A 17,044-nucleotide genomic window follows, 5' to 3' on the forward strand; every position below is an offset into this window, starting at 1 on the left:
AATACGAGTGCTGGCATTGCGAAACGACCTTACGGTGAAACCGAACTGTCCCGTGTGGTGGAAATGGGGAGACAGGGGAGTGTTTTCTTACTCAATTCGCAAATAAACGTTTATCTCAACTGCCACTGCATATGCAGCGAAAGCAGTCATAATTCTGCGTCTTACCTCAACTGCATCTACGCCACGATGGTTTGTGCATTCGTAACATCTTTCAAAAAGAGGTGAAACAGCTTCAGTTGAATTCCCCTTTAGCAACAATGGCATTAGCGAATGAGTAGGTTTCGCGAACTGTGTACAATTTGTCGTTCAAGTAATTTATATGGTTGACGAAAACCAGGGGACTGCGGCCATCTGACAGGTCCCAAGGAGAGTAAAGCTGGTCTTGGGCCGACACGGGGTTGCCAGAAACAATATGAGCATTGTGTTCTGCCAACAAAACACTTTACTAATTTCCGTGTATTCATTTAGCCTGTGGTTTTCAATGTCCTAGTGTTATATTTGCAGATATCCCCGCTGCAGTGCCTAGTGCAGGAATCGTCATCATCAAGGATAGCCAAATCAGTGTTAACACTGATGCTGGTGCCGGAAAAAGAATCACCGACAAAAAAACAACGAATTTGTCGCAACAAGCGAGTGCTTGCGAGTGCAAAATTTACAACGGCCTGGCGCTATTTGAAGAGCACTTTTTGACATTGATCCAGGCTGTTTGATCGGCGTTTAGTGAACACTCATCAACATTGACCTTGCTTCTATGAAAATGCCTGAAACTTATCACAATCGGTCCTGCTTCTGTGGCGTGCCTAAACACTCATCAGCTTTCGCTGAGTCGATCGATTGATTGACTAGCCTAGATGCTTACCGATTTCTCTATTGAGATTTTGATGGAGTTTTAGGGTCCTAGTAGGTTCAGGGCGTTCTAGGGTTATTTTCAGGAATCTGACCTTCCTGACACCTGGCTCCGGCAATTTAGACTAGCATGAATTCGTCTAATTTTATCCTCAGATGATCACTGTCTTAAACGTTAATGGTGAAAATATGGTTCTAACAGGAAATGATAGTTTAATAACAATTCGAATTGTGGACGATGAAGAACAATAAACCACACAACTTGAACCACAGATGGCTTCACAGAAAAAAAAAACAATCAAAAACATCGTAAACGAAAGATCCAGCTGGATTAGGCTCCCGGAAAACCAAATTTGTTTGCAAATGAGTGTATTTCACTAATTTTCCTTTCAACTGAGCATACGAAATCTCTGCTGGAGGCTTCGGCGGGTTGGGATATCAAGAAAGCCATAAAACGGAGGATCTTATACCCGTATCATCATCACTACCACCTGTAAGAACCGCGTACTTGCCGTACAGTGGTTATAGCTGCCACAGTTTTGTCCACCGATAATCTGGGAAGATGGGGTAGGTAGCTGCGCATTGTAAGCAGTAGTTCATATAACTGATGCCTAAATACACGGTTGTCAGTGGACTTTTCATTTGGGAGATCTTGGGGAGTCATGATTTTGAGAGCAACAGCTTACCAGAGTGCTCTCAGCCAGCCGGAGCCAAAGTGCAGCAAGGTCACGAAAAGCTTGTCCTCTAAACGCTATCGCCTATGTGTTCAGTTCGCCCCCGTTTTCCTTGACTAAATGCACAAGAACACACCACCATTCCACAGAATCCACTTATTTATTTAAGATTAAAGAAGCTTTTCTTTAAGTAGTAGTAACTGCTAAGTAGTATAGAACTTATTTCTCACATTATCCTGGTCTCACTCGAGTCCAATGAGCATCATTGTGAGTTGCCTTCACAGGACTACGTCTGAATAACGGATTCTTGCGTTTGCCACAAAGCTTGCTTGGAATCTTGCGTTTTGTGTCACCTACCGATTTCAATCGCTCTCTTCTAATTTAATGAGAACCAGAGCCTAGTTTTTTCTCAGATGCAGGTGTAGATTTTGAACAGCCTGTTATTTTTCCTCCAAAAGACTATGTCACATTGATAACCAGAACCAAAAACTATCCGAAGTGTCGGGAGAAGAAACGCTGCTGCAAGACCGAATGATCGACTGGACCTTGGCCAGGAAACCGGCTTCTCCGGATCCAGTGAGCACAATCGCCGTCAGCGGTCGTCGCCATCTATTTGTCGCACGACTTTCTGGTATTGTAAATCACTATCGGTTACCTGATTTACATCTGGAGAGTACTTTTCAAGCAACAGACACACGGCCGTACAGAATGCAAGTCAACTGTGACGCAAGGTAACCTCTGTTGTTCAACCATGGACCAGTGACTAATCTTTCCAGGTTTACGCTACTCACAGATTTATGAGTAGTTTACTCTGGTCACATTTGGTATGTTATTTTCACGGAGTTTGCATTGAGATGCTGAGAAAGTTTTGTTTTTCCTAACTAGAATAGTTCTTAAGATTGTTTTTCTTCATCCATAAATCGATCGATTTTAGATAACTCTTCAATGACGATCAGAAAATGACCTCTAACTGTATCCGATTTCTCAGCGTTGCTGACTTCCCCATGGATCGGGTTATTCCGTAGAGATTGAGCTGCATAGGCGTTCGTGTCTACCCAAACTGTCACAGAGAAAGGGTTTGAGCGTTTAAATTTAGCAGATCAGGCATAAAGACACGTCTGACGTTGCAGTCGGTGAAAGTTTGCACAATTATATTGAAGAATAACACGGGGATGTAAAGCGTAAAAAGTCTGTGTGGAGTAGAATGAGGATGCGTGTGGCAAAGTGGAGTTTAAATCAATCCTTGGAGATGGGTCACGAATTCAGTGACTGATTCTGATGACCTAAGGTGGGATAAAATTAGCGTACTTCTACGGACTGGGGTTAGATAGGATATTCAACGCTAACTTGAACAAAATCTGTGCAGAATATCATAAATAAACGATTCAGTCCATTCATTTTTTTGTCTCCAGTTAACACTCTTTACTTGTAATAGAGGTTCAGGTAAGAGTGCTGAAAATTCGTGGATTACACCTACCTGATGATCTCCAGAAGGAGTAAATCTGATGGCTGGTCAAAGAGAGGTTTTCAGAACCTTGTAAGCAGTATCGTTTCAGTGAAACTCAGACTATAAACATGCCGGCTATCTCTTCCGGCATATTCGGACTACCTGCTACCTTCTTGGAACACGGCACGGCATCCTACTTTTGTCAGCAGTATGAGAAAACAGGATAAGACTCCTCGAAAGCCCATTGTCGGTTTTACGCCATCTAGGAGTTATTAAGTAGAGTATGACCAGTTTTTTTCATAAAGGAAACAACTCACAAGGTTTCTGAAAACTGGTTGACGGCCCACGACCGACATCACCCTTCTTGGAGCTCATCAGGTAGGCGCACTCCCCGGGGTTTGCGTCAAACTTATGTTTTACTTGAACTCAGATTGGACAGATCTTGACAAATACACTAATTTGCATATCAACTGAGTTTTCTTGGGGGACTCAAATGAACCTCTCGCTTGTAATATTCTTACTTGTACACATGTGTGCAAACATATAGGTATATACTTTTCATGTTGTGGCATAAAGTTCGAGCTTCTTTTATCCATTTCCGAAAATCACTGACTAAAATACATCAAAATATGTCATATTCTGCAATGACTTCTTTGCTAATCAGTTTGTCCGTTTCGTCTAGCCTCTGTTGTAATCAGGTGACCATTATTTCAGTTTCCGCTTATTTGTATTTGATTTCGTCTAACCTTACATGCAGAAGGACACGTAGATAATATATTAAAATGATTCAGTATACATAAATAAGAATCTGACTGCCTCTTAGAACGGCTTTTCTCCCACCGTAAAGCCTACTCACGTCTACTCGCTAAGAAGCATTACCATTGGCTAACTTAGAAACCAGAATAAGTGGGAGCCTTGAATAAGACGTCAGAATAATTCAGCGGTATTCCGGCTGTGTGTAGATAGTTACTTGTCTTACTTTCCTTCCCTTCAGTGTGACTGGAGTTCGCCGGGGATATACTGGTCTCAGGAATGCTTAATACTTCGGTTACCTCGATTGACTGTCAACGGTTAGGTCTGGACAGCATGTGACTTAATTCTGATTCCAGTCATGGATGCTATCTGACTCAACTGTGTTGAGCTAAGTATCCAGTCGGAACTGACGTTCTTCTGATCACAGATTAGCTACCGGCAGAGGCCGATCAACAGTGATATGCTTAAGGTGGTTACATCTTCAGACAGAGTCCCGCAACTCAAATGCAGCAAAATCAGAAATGGTCCTGTCAGAGTTGTCATGCGTACTGTCTTTCCTTCATTGTTGTACTAAACCAGTTCACTTCCATTAATATCACTTGAAGCCATCAATCATAACTACCTTAAAAGTCGTTTGTACATAAACTATTTTCAAAACTTACATGTCGATAAGGTTCATAGAAGAGCAGCCCGTCTGTCTGTCCTAGGGCGCTGTGTAAACGCATTTTTAAAGCCAACCTTTATACAGTCCCTGTGATAAAGGCTTTTACTAGTAGGGCAGAGGGCTGTTGAACTTAGCCAACATTTGAGTAGCTTTCTAGAGGGGAAAAGTGCTACGCTAAGTTTTGGTGCAATTGAAAGATCCCTTGCCGGTTGAAAGGAGTAGGGACTGTGTGTATAAAATTGACTGCAACGATTGCACTACGGTCTGCATAGAACAAACTGCCTGGGAATTGCACACCAGAATTAGTGAGCATAAAAGAAGGATAAGCAAACCACCAAGGAATGCAGAAGAGTACCAAACGCTGGTCAAAGACTCAGCGACATGCCTTCGACATGAGACAGAATAGATCTAAAGAATGTAGCCGAGGCGGTGGAAATTACTAAGCATCACAGCGTGAATAGAATCGAGGGTGTGGAACTGGTGAGCGGTCTCAGATAAGCCGAGCTGACACGTGACAGTGTCAATCCACGTTGAATCACTAGCAAAAACAAGGGGTGGAGGTGTTAATCGCGACCCGACCATAGTTCACAGCATCCCTCTTACACAACTATCTTAGCACTAGCTCATCCACACAAACGGACGGAAAGTTCAAACGACGTTCAAGAGGGATCACCAAATGGACCGAACCGGAAGAACTAGACCCTAGACTGAACTCAACACGTAGGTTTCCCCATCGGCCCAACACTCTTTTACGCACCCTAACACACAAGAATCCCCCGGCCGACACCCAAAAGAGATTCAGCTTGACTTAGCTGACTGGTCCTCATTCCGCCTTAAATCTGGACCAACCTCGGAACCTAGTCATTTGGACTGACGAAGCTTTTGTGTCAATAGCGAAACGTTGCCCGGAAATAAATCTACCGATTGTTACCAAACTTTTACGAAAAAAGTAGAAGACATTAAAAACGATGCGACGAAATTGTCGGGGGGGGGCGGCCTAAATGTCTGATGCACAAGACAACAAGCAAGGCAAGTTCTTTGTTTGACTTTCACAACACAGATGGAAATGCACGATTTCGTAGATGAACAGTTTTTCGAACCTTCTGTACTTTCGTTCCAGCAAGCTAGCTATTGTGGACGATTCTGGAGTACTGACCATGCATCTGACAACAGATGGTACACCCAATGGAGGTGCTTTGCTAGAGGACCGCCAAAAATTGAACGACTTCGTCCGCAAAGATGTCTGGGATATTCGGTTTTCCGAAGTAAGTTTATTCTGTATAAAACTGTTGGTCTACTGGGTGTATGGATTGCAAAGTCGTTATCACCTACGCTCCTTCGCCTCGTCCAAGTCATACAGAATCTAAGTTCACAATGGGCCAGGCTTTTTAACGAATACCGTTCTTGTCTTGTAGTAGGATAAATTGGCTCCAACAAGGTCAGTGGCCAGGAGCCGTGGCCTGACGTGAAATATGCACAAGTGGAAATCCAGTTGTGATCCAAATCAATTGCAGACCTAAGTGTTTCACATCCGCTCGACAGCACTGAAACATCTCTTGAGCAGATTCAGACTGCCTTGCCATTCAGAGGAGTATGCTACATGTATTCTGCTTGGTTTCTTGGGAGGTGACCGGGCCGCCTGGTTAAATGAGTCCTGAAACCTTTAGAATACCGATGCATCCGGGTAAAATGACCTCAGTCAACACCTTCTCTCTCTGTCGACTGTGCCACCAGTACTTTAGTCTCCAGGTGTCCCCATTTCTTACGAGCTAGCTATTTAAAACGTATACGCTCATATCTGAGATTGTAACCCTCTAAGATCACTTCACTGGTCTGCGTGGCCGCTTATTCTAAGGCACCACTGGTCTAAAAACCTACCTATTCGTCCTTTTTTTCTCACCAAAATTTTTGTCATTTCATCCTAATGATATTGATAATGAGAATGTTTTTTAATTATCGTACAACCTGAAGATCTTCAAACTATCAGAAATAGGATAAAACTAGATGTGGAAGAGAAGTCAATGTGGTTTCCGCGATTATTCCGTAGTGGTCTCATATTCAAACGTTTTGAGTTCAGGCTCCCGCTGACCGTTTATATTTCTGACTTTCCATCTGTCTGGGTCCTGTTCTACAAAGCATTCAACTGAATTTAGAACGAAATCTTTTCGCTTCAGTACGTTCCAGACCTGATCATAGATGTTAACTAAAAGTCATCTTGGTAGGCAGTTGAGATTCTCTGTTAAACCTGAGGGCGAATTTGTTCCCTGGGAGTCAGTCTAAATGCAAATTGTGCAAGGTAGACACAAAACGATCAAAACTTTTTCGGTCCTTGATTACCTACCTCTTAGCTGATCACACAGCTTACTAAACGTACGCACGGACAGTTGCCGAAATCTGATGACAGTCAAGTCATCATTACCACCTATCGAGTCATTATGAGTTTTCAGCGGTGAAGTTAGTTCTCATCATTGAGCGGAATTAAGACTGCAATTCTGCTGTTCAAACAGCCATCGTGTGGCTGTGGTGATATTCACTCATGAGAATTAATCTCACGTGACCCAGTATGGACTGGCTCATCGATTGAGGACTGTTCAGAGGAGCGACCACGTCACGTTTCCCACTCTCAGAACATTACTGAAAATTAGTAACTAAATAATCTCACATGGTTGTGTTGTTTTCCAAAGGTGGTCGAATTTCGTCACATGGTGAATGAACAGAAAAGTTATTTGACGTGTTTCTTTACGACCTTAGGACAACCCAGACATGTTTGCCATAATGGAAAAGACGCGAATGTTCATCTTTGACCGATTGCAAGCAGAACCAGCGATACAGACGTCCACTTTTATATGCAGCTTTCATAATTTGGAAGTCTTGGGTGTGCTCCTGGACGAACTGGTGGCACTTGAAGACCAACCATCAAAGGATTGTCTTTTGCGTGTACCAGTGAAGGTAAGGTCACTTTTGTTCTTGTCAGTTAGCTTGCGAACCTACATTTCCGACGAAAAACCCACTATGGAGTGTATTCCATGATCAGGCAACAATCTGAGCGTATATAACTTTCATTTTTGTTGTTTCGCTATGTATTGTATTTTAGGTGCCCCCACAATCTAATCCACGTTTCCATCCCAGTTGGTGTTTTGTGGGACCTCTTAAAGTGAAAGAGGTTTAAAGAAATTGCGTCTTGAATGGCTTTGGTCGGTGATGATTGAACGGACTTCAGTTCTATTACCGGTGACCTTTTGCAATCGACAGACGATGAATGGGGTTCTTTGCCCATAATCAAGAGGCTCTTAGGTGTGAGATCAAAATCTAGGAAAGTGTACCTGGGATTCCAAAAGAACAACGGAACCCGCATTCCCGAGGTATGCATACAACCTCGTCCTGTTGCAAGTTATCGAAATGAAATTGCTGGTGTTACGATACACCCAGCTGGAGCCGTACCCATAGACTTGACTAAAGACGCGCAGTTAGTTGAACACTGTCAAAACTGCCACACCCAAGAATGCATCCTATGCTGTATTTTTCGATGATATTGACTCTGTACTGAACATCCTGTTCTACCTAACTCTGAAACAACTAGCCTTTCAAATCAAGTCAAGACAAAGTGAAACTTTACGCACTTGAATGATGATTTCCAGTCTACAAACAACAGATTACAGTGGATGTCTTCGAAGAAAACGAGAGGCAGAACTAAAAATGGACACCAAATGTCCGAAAACAATATACTACTAACGAGGCATCGGGTCACACAGGCGTTCGGAGTTTTACGAAAAAATGGAGTAGCGGGCAACGGCGAATCTTCTACGATAGTTGTGAAAAATAATCGGGCAAAAGTCCTCACAAGGGTCACTGTGCATTCTGACCACACAACGCGTAAGGACTTCCACTGCATCAGTAAATATCTTCAAAGGACCAAAAAAGAGATATTGTAGGCTTTCTTGAGCAAGTCGGGAAACACAACAGAAATACCGGGAATTCGGCTTCAAGATAGGGGTATCGGATGCAAGTAGCATTCTTAATCTGAGAGCATATAGTGCGACACGTCGGTCTTCCGTAACACATAATGGGGCCGTCCAGTGTTCTTTTCGCTAGATAACTCGCTCACTTATGATGAGGAGTCTATACAACGAAAATTTCGGCTAATCTGATGGCTGCTGTGCAGAGGGGATCAAATTCGTCACGTGACTGACTGAACTCTAATCATAACCAGAGGTTTCTTTGCTACGTGACCTCTGGTTACTGTTGTTTAGAGCAATGAGTTCACAACTATCATCTCGCATTTCTGACGCTAAGAGTTTTTCGACCTTAGCGTTGTACTTTCTCCAACTAAAAGTCCTTTTGAAAGACTAGTTTGTTTACAGTGAGTTTTTGGTGGCATACGGTGACCCTGATACACCTCACCGCACTTGAATCTACTGAGTGAAATCACGTTTTCCCAGAAACTACCCATCTCAGTGATAGCTTGCTTGACTAACGTGACAACTGAGTTATTAATTGACACCCTGTAAGCGAAATCATTTATGACCAAAATTCGACGCTGCCAATGATAAGTGCTGTGCACTGTTGACCGACAAAGGTCATCGTTGAAATCAACAACACCGTGAAGGTAACAAAAATATAACGGCCTAATCCTCACATCTAGTTACACTCCGCCCAACATGCTTTGCCCTCCACTCAGCCATCGGCTGAACTTTCAATTGGCACATGTCAGTCACTCCGATATGACGACGCCATATCGCAAAACCTTTGCCGCTTAGCATCTGGGCTGTGTGTCTATCACCAAGTACACAATTCAAATTCATCAGGAAATCAGTCCGACCAAGTTGGTTTTAGTGCAAGCAAAAGCTGTGTGTAAGACTAGCGGAGATCATGTCCAGTCTCGCAGGATCATCGTGAAGCGGCACATAAATTTGTGAACTTGTAAAGCATATGTTCGGCCGTATCTTCCTCATAGTTATCACATTTACAACAAACTAAAACTCACAATTTTTTCTCCCTGAAATAGCAGACCAAGGGACGTGTGTTTCAGTTGATATCTATCTGAGTGTTTCAATAACGCCATATTAGATTGCGTTTATGTGTCGGATAAGGTGTTCAAGTGGGGAACACAATGGATGGAACTTAGGGAACCAAGTTGATCTGATAAGCCCCAGGACGGGTGAAACCGGTGGTGGACAATCTAAAAGTTTTTCAGTGACCTTCTGGGCATTGCCCCGTCAAAGAAAGTATTTCGATATTTTGAAAATCGCCCCCCAACAAGGTGATCTTCAGCATTCAGTTGCAGTGGGTTGTAAACAGGTGATTCTAACCGAGATGTAGTGGCATGTCTCATGAAGATTGTTTGCCCAACCAGACACTACTGTTCTTGGACTGATGACTTACCACTACTCTCCTGACTCTGGCACGTCGATGAGCTTCAATGAAGTAGCTGTTCCGACTAGTGGTTGACGTGGTAATCCTGGTCGGGTTTTCGGTACCGTTCCACATAGAGTTGATGGAAATTTCATTGGTATACGTGTGAGTTGGGGACGTGTGCTGGGAACGTCTGTTAGTTGTTACATAACAACTCTTGTTTAAAAGAACATCAACTAGGTAGATGGCTACTATTTACTTGAAACGAGAAAATTGATAATTTGCCCTACGCAAACGCTGTACTGAGAACGTGGACACAGGGATCAAGCAGCCAGCTGAGGCCTGTTCAGGCACGGTTCTTCAAACTAAAATAGTTCGAGGGTAACACTGTTGACAGACTTGGTTGTACAGCCCCGTTCGTCACATGAGTTTATGGTCGTCGGTTTTTTCGATCAACTGAGAAGCTGGCAGCGAACAAACCAACACCTATCTACGCTACCTAGGCTACCAAATTTGTCCTCTATAGCATATGAGCTGTTATCAGAATCATTCCGGTGACTTTGAGCATTCCACATTCAACACTGCCAAGTTTGGATAAGGGATGGCCGGAAATCCACTGTGATCCACGTAATCACGTTTGTATCTAACCTACTCTAGTTCCAACGGTCTTGGTCTTGATCTATTGCGATTCTCCTGGTTGGACGATACCAAATATAGAGAAGCAAATGCCTGACCGTGCAAATAATACAGTTGCCTCACATGTTGGCGATCACAAAGTAGTCAAAGATACAGACAGCAATTTAGCTCCGGTAACAGCAAAACTCAGGCCCACTATTTTCAAGAAAAACCGGGGCCACTGCGGGGAGACGACTGTTTGGAGGGCGACGTGCAGTTCATTTCTAAAACTTTTCTAAACTACTCACAAGTAGTCAAACATTACCGGGATACCAGGCAAAATGCCAACGAGTCAGCGATTTGCAAACGGACCAATATCAAATTATCTTCACCCCTATTTTTTTCTCCACTGCTCCTTTTTGAAGCTTTAAAATCCGTTAGGCTGATGGTTGAGTGGGTCTGCGTGAAAACGATGCATCATTACCCGACTGAAGGTGAAACGCCTGCAACAAAATCACCAACCCCAGAAAACAACTTAGCCGTCAACCTGAGCCACCAACCACTTCTTTAGGTGCCAAGGGTCAAAGAGAATTTGTAGCGACACAGATCCCTGCAGAAAGTATAGTGTAAATCACGCAACTGGCTTTTTATCCTGTAGAGTCTTTTCAAAGTTTGTGAGAATCAAACTGATTCTTAATTTAATGTTCGGTCTTTGCATCCCGTCAATAGGTTTTTCGTGACTGCCAATATGTGTTGGAGAAAGAAGGACCAACCAAAGCCCAAGAATTGCTGGATGCTAATCCACATCCGAAACTTAAGTAAGCAATGTTTTTATTTTCAAAAGAAAATGCTTTTTGGGTGCGTTCCTAAAACGCCCAATCGATGCTGCATGTAGGAAAGAGGACAACCAGTGGCACAGTAAAGCGAAGCGTTTTTCCGGTGAGCTGTCGACCACCCACTCCGTAGCCAGTCCACCAAAGCTTGTGCAGACAATTCTATATGGTTGTTAATAAGGATTCTCACCTGTAACTTGTCTGCTCAATATTGGGGGGGTATTCAAGAAGCGGCTCCCCCTTACTAAAGCCGATTAACTTTCTCACGAACCCGTAATTTAGGCTATTGTATCCAGGAAATTTACATTCCGCCTCGTCTTTAAGAAGCACGCCGATCGGAAGGCAAAGATTCCATGGCCACGTATCGGAAAAGGTTGTGCCCGGACTGTTCAGAAAATGGACCAATGAGAATCAAGCGTTTCCAGCTCCACGTTTCTCGCGCCATTTCAAAGATTCTAGTGCGGCAGTGTAGACCATCCTTTGGTTTGTCTTCTAGATCCAGCTGCCCTGACAGAGACCGTTTCAAGCTGCCTTGAGTTATGACATATCGTGGGGGACGAAAGGGCAAACTACGTAGTACTATGGGAATTGCCTGAACACAACTAGTAGCTGAGGCTGTTGCCTAGGTCAGTTATAAGACTGTATACCTGAAAATTTGCTCTTTGTGTTGTGATATACACCTGTAAGACCAGGACTGGTGTACACGACCCATGAAGTTTGTATGAAAGCAGTGTAACATATGGTGCATGAGGTACTCACAGCCATGTTCGGAGGATGACCAGTTTAATTCGCTGAAGTCACGAAAAAGAACTGAGGTTTCACCAGTGTGTTGTGCTATTGCGTCTAGAGATCCCATACCAAGAGGTATCGTTCCATTTTAGAACATTTTATGCAATTTTGCAATTCATCCTCCTTATGAGTATGCCCATGGCACACTACACGACGCGACGGCCAAAGTCGCTGCACACTGGGACAAATAGCTTCTCTTGACCTGACACTTGTCGGTACGAATCGGTAGATGTAACCTTTATCACCACCACCAAGGCATCCATCGTGGAAGGTATCGATTCCTCACCCAATTACCGCTTCCTCCAAAGTTCATCACATTGCTCACGCTTGAGATGTCCATGAGAAAACATCCTTATTAGAAGAGTTTGTGTGTAATTTAGTACGCGCTTTTCGTTTACTGTTTTTTCTAATACAACTTAACGAGTCCGATTGCCAAACCGAAGGCGATCGATATCTCTCACACTCTAGACAGTGTTCAACGGGCGTCCCGTGAAAAGGATGCACTTAAGTTATCCTGACCAACGGTTGACAGCATCAGTTGATGAAAATGTGTTTCAATCAATAGGTCATGTGCATAAAGCAAATATGGCAACCAAGTTGATTTCGTCGAACGACCCCAATAGTTGATGTCTGCTAACTGTTATCTTCATCTGATGGGCATAGTAAGTCTCAGGCCCATAAATAGCCCCCGGGCAGAGGGACAAAGAGAGAATTGAATAACGTTTCATGTCCGAATAGTACTATTTTAGTAGTATACCCAGTGTGTATTTAGCTGACGGCAGATTGTAACGCGAAAAATGTCTTATGTGAAAAGCGATCAGCTCCTTCGTTGTCCACCAATAAATAGACCGAAAAGCACTTCGCCGTGAATGCACTTCACTATCAGACTCCACCGCTAAAGAATCCCTCACATAATTCTATCTTACCTTCGAGAAATACACTAATTTGCAAATCAATTTGGTTTTCACGGGAGATTTAGTTGAAGCTCTCGTTTATGATGTCCTGCACACAGGCTGCGCACAGGCAGCCTCATGATTCAGTTGACACGATATTCGAGATATCGCAGTATATTTTCATAAAGGAAACTACTCGAAGAGTTTTCAGCAACCTTGTGAGTAGTTTCCTCTATCTTACCTTTCTCTTATCCCCAGGCAACTGTTGGCTGAAAGCTGTTTGGCTCGGCAAGATTTAGACACTGCTGAGCTCGGGTTCGTCCACTGTCAAAATTACGCGGGCATTCAGTTTGTCAAGCGCCTTCGAAACGTTCAGTCAAAAGTTATTCGAAAGGTAATGATAGCTGACTTATCATACGTTACTTTTTCTACTTAAAATAATCTCGACAAAAGAGGGGAGTGAGTTTCCAGAAACCTCTTCAAATTTTGATTACGCGCCTGTGAGACACGCATTAGACAAATTTTCGTAAGTTCAGTACCCCCTGTCATGCGTGCTCTCAGTCCGAGCAACAAATCCACTCGATTCGGTTGAATTCGAGATGGGAAAATCACACCAAAAAAGAGTTATCTAGTCAACAGTTTCGTGGTTTAAACGTGAACATGCTACTGATGTCAACAACGAATAGCAGTGTCCTTTCACCTGTTTAAAGATTATGGTGACTGTTAGCTGATTTCGGTTTGGAAAAGTTCCAACTGATAATGCCTCCTCTGATCCTTGTCATGATAAACTGTTCGAAAGAGCTTCGGAAGTTCTCGAGAACTACACTCATTTGCAAATCTATTTAGTTTCCACGAGAGACTCAACTGAATCTCTCGTTTATGATATTCAGATGAGTCTCTCGTGAAAACCAAATTGATTAGCAAATAAGTGTAGTTCTCGAAAAAAAGTGCAATTTGGGTGCAAGTAGATCATAATGTTGACGGAAACTCGGGGACTGCGTCTATCTGATGGGCCCCAAGAAGGGCGAAACCGGTCGTAGGCTGTCGAAGAGTTTTCAGCAATGTTGTGAGTAGTTTCCTTTATGAAAGCTTTCGAAGTTGTTCACTACTTCTGAATACAATGAGCGAACAACTGCACACGTGACGGTTTTGCATGGACACGACATTCCTTCAAATGACAATCGGTTGTGTGCTTACAGTGGTGCGGATAACAGTGAACAAGTGGAGCAGTCATTCCCTCATTGTGGAACGTTGGACCCGAACGGTCAGTGAATATTTGTTTGCAGTCGTATAGCCCAACAGGATGAACCAGTTTCATTGGAGATTAGAGTGAATTCGAGTTAGTTTCTGGTCTAGAACTGAGGTAGTCGTATCAAGGAGTAAACCTGTAAGTCAGTATTCAACTCAAAAACGTGGAGTTTTTCTCAGTGATATAACCGCTTAGGGTGTTAGGGTGTATACGACCTCCGATTTGCATCTCCTGCATCTAAATGGGGCGAGGATAAACGTGTTTAATGTGGAAGTTACCATCATCAGGTTAATCGGGTTCTATCCGCTTCCTTTCACAGGCTGAAGTTGATGCATTCTTTGGAAAAATCGATGAGGCCGAACAGCTTCTGCTGACCAATGACAGATCAGACCTGGCAATCGAACTTCGTAAGCGGTTCGGTGATTGGTTCCGAGTGGCACAGCTGGCCAAAGACTCTGGGGCGTTGGTCAAAGACGCAGAACTTGCCGAGATTTGGAATTGTATCGGTGATCACTTTGCCGATCAAATGCTATGGTAGGGTTCCATATCCGAATACATAAGGAAAAGTTGAAAGTTTTCATTCCAAACACAATCAGATGGAAACAAAATTTCTTTTCCGAAATCCAACACAACCAGTGGAAGCTATAGCCTCGCTCTAAGCGCAATATTCTCTGATTGTCGACATCATGCTTTCCTTCAACACAATTCTCAGTAATCTAACACAGCCGCCCGACAGTCTAATATCTTTGTTGCAGACCTGAACAATCAAGACTCTTAATGACAGTGTGATACGTTCAATCTGGCTATACCTCCGAATGAACCACAGATACGCGAGATATTGCTTTTGGCTTCTGTTATCGGATTCCCTGTCTTGCTTCTGCCACGGTTTATCTGTTTTTATCAGGGACAAAGCGGCCGGCTACTATCGTCAAGGTGGAGATCTCACAAAATTCGCCGAATGTCTGTATCAACTGGAGGATTACAATGGCTTGGAGCGACTGGTTGAGGAACTGCAGGACAACCATCCTTTACTACCGGAACTGGCTCATCGGCTGGCAGATATCGGTCTGGCCCAACAAGCTGTCTATGCCCTAATCAAGGTAATCAACAAATTCCGGGTGAACGATATGTGCACGGTGTGGTTGAAGGATAAAACCTAATTGAGCTCTTGTAGATACAGCTGTACTACTCACTAACAGACCCTCCATATTCATATGCATGCAAGGATGGTTTGAACATTAATAAGTGGACTGGCTGCTTGCATTATACGGCTGGAAACCTGTGCTTTCAAATTACGACGAGCTTTTACTAATGCAGACATCTTAGTCACTGATTCAGCCCAGGCAACTGTGTGATTGCACGCTCTATCCAAGACCCTATTGCAGCACACACGGTATGGCTTCGCTGAGCTTGTTATTGCTCTACTGTAGCCCAAGAATTGGTTTTAAATAAACAGAAAGCAATGAACACTAATTACGACAATTTGGATAGGTGAAATGGTTACGGTATGAATATGGGGAAAGAGGGACTTATCGTATTACAGTGACGAGTCCTGTAGCCGGACCGGATGCAGGTTTCGTGTTTCTTTCGCCGTTGCATCAGCTACACGAGTTTCCTGATTATCCGTGAATTGCGTGCCGTAATTCCTGAGCGGCTAAATATCGAGTCGGCCGAGGTGCTAAGTACTGTAGCGTTGTGTGTGGACTGTGCTCGGTTTTCCTGTTTGTAGGTGCGTTTGCGTGTGGGTGAGGGAGTGTCGGCACATGACTTGTTTGTACACGTAACAGACGGTACAGACAGTCAAGGTCAGATGAGTCACGCATGTGTGACGTGATTTACCAGTGTAGGAAAAAGGCGAGTCACGTGATCTAGTGAGCGGCTGCGAGCTGAATAATCAAGTATGTGGGTGAAGGGATGAATACAAGCTTAAAAATGAAATCTCCTAACCTTTGGAGCACTTGAGGGAAACAGTTGGAAGCTACAGTGTCTGACTAAACTGGAGAGATCCATTTAGGTACAAGTCATCCCGAAAGGTGTCTTTCCAAGATTTCACTCGCAATGTTTTCCGAAAACACTCGCTAAATAAAAGATACATAGCCACTGATTTACCTTGTATGACAGTGTTGTCGTCCCGTTTCAAGGGCAGTTTCAATCCTCACATGGAGATAGGCCTTCAAGCTCGATGACCTTTAGGTACCAGACTTGGATTTGCACAGTGTCAGGCTAGTGTCCAGCGGCGATATGAGCTTAAGTGGTAAGAAATCATACAGTGGTCTGTGCTGAAATGATCGACTGTGGAGTGCGGTTAGTACGGTTTGCTGCGCTTCGACACCCGTAATTTAAGACCACAAGTTGCCTGGCTCAAATAAGTCGCAGAGGGCCTCTATCCCAACTTTCGGCCAGGTAAAACTTCAGGCCTTCATGTGCGTACATTGGTGAATTGCAAGCACTACAGTGCTATATCGTCACTACTCAAAAAATGGCAGTGTTCGATCTTCTTTATCGAAAGCTGAAAGGCTACGTTTTAGGTTCTTTTTTCTGTTTCACTGTAGTAGTTCCGACTTCCAATGCAGAGCAGATTAATGAAGGACAGTCTGTTCATCTTTTTTTCATAAAGGAAACTACTCACAAGGTTGCTGAAAACTCTTTGACAGCCCACGACCGGTTTCGCCCTTCTTGGGGCTCATCAGGTAGGCGCAGTCCCCGAGTTTCCGTCAACCTTATGATCTACTTGAACCCAAATTGCACTGTTTTCGAGAAATACACTCATCTGCAAATCAATTTGGTTTTCACGGGAGACCCAATTGAATCTCTCGTTTGTCATGTTCTCCAGCTGAATGTGCTGCACACAGGCCGCCCCAGGATACAGTTGGCACGATATTCGAGATATCGAAGTATATCTCTTTTCATAAAGGAAACCACTCACAAG

The 17,044-nt window shown here is 43.5% G+C and overlaps 1 protein-coding gene across 1 annotated transcript in view; it reads left to right on the forward strand.

The window, feature by feature from the left end:
* T265_02113 (hypothetical protein) overlaps positions 1–17,044 on the forward strand; it is a gene marked incomplete at both ends in the record, with an annotated part of 60,219 nt that overhangs the window by 25,826 nt on the left and 17,349 nt on the right. The window contains 7 exons of the mRNA XM_009166272.1: positions 1,979–2,251; positions 5,505–5,649; positions 7,136–7,333; positions 11,081–11,169; positions 13,125–13,260; positions 14,435–14,649; positions 15,020–15,215. Of these exons, the coding sequence (XP_009164536.1) occupies positions 1,979–2,251; positions 5,505–5,649; positions 7,136–7,333; positions 11,081–11,169; positions 13,125–13,260; positions 14,435–14,649; positions 15,020–15,215 (1,252 nt within the window). The remainder of the gene's footprint in view (positions 1–1,978; positions 2,252–5,504; positions 5,650–7,135; positions 7,334–11,080; positions 11,170–13,124; positions 13,261–14,434; positions 14,650–15,019; positions 15,216–17,044) is intronic.

Source organism: Opisthorchis viverrini (assembly GCF_000715545.1).
Source record: "Opisthorchis viverrini unplaced genomic scaffold opera_v5_24, whole genome shotgun sequence".
NCBI lineage: Eukaryota > Metazoa > Platyhelminthes > Trematoda > Opisthorchiida > Opisthorchiidae > Opisthorchis > Opisthorchis viverrini.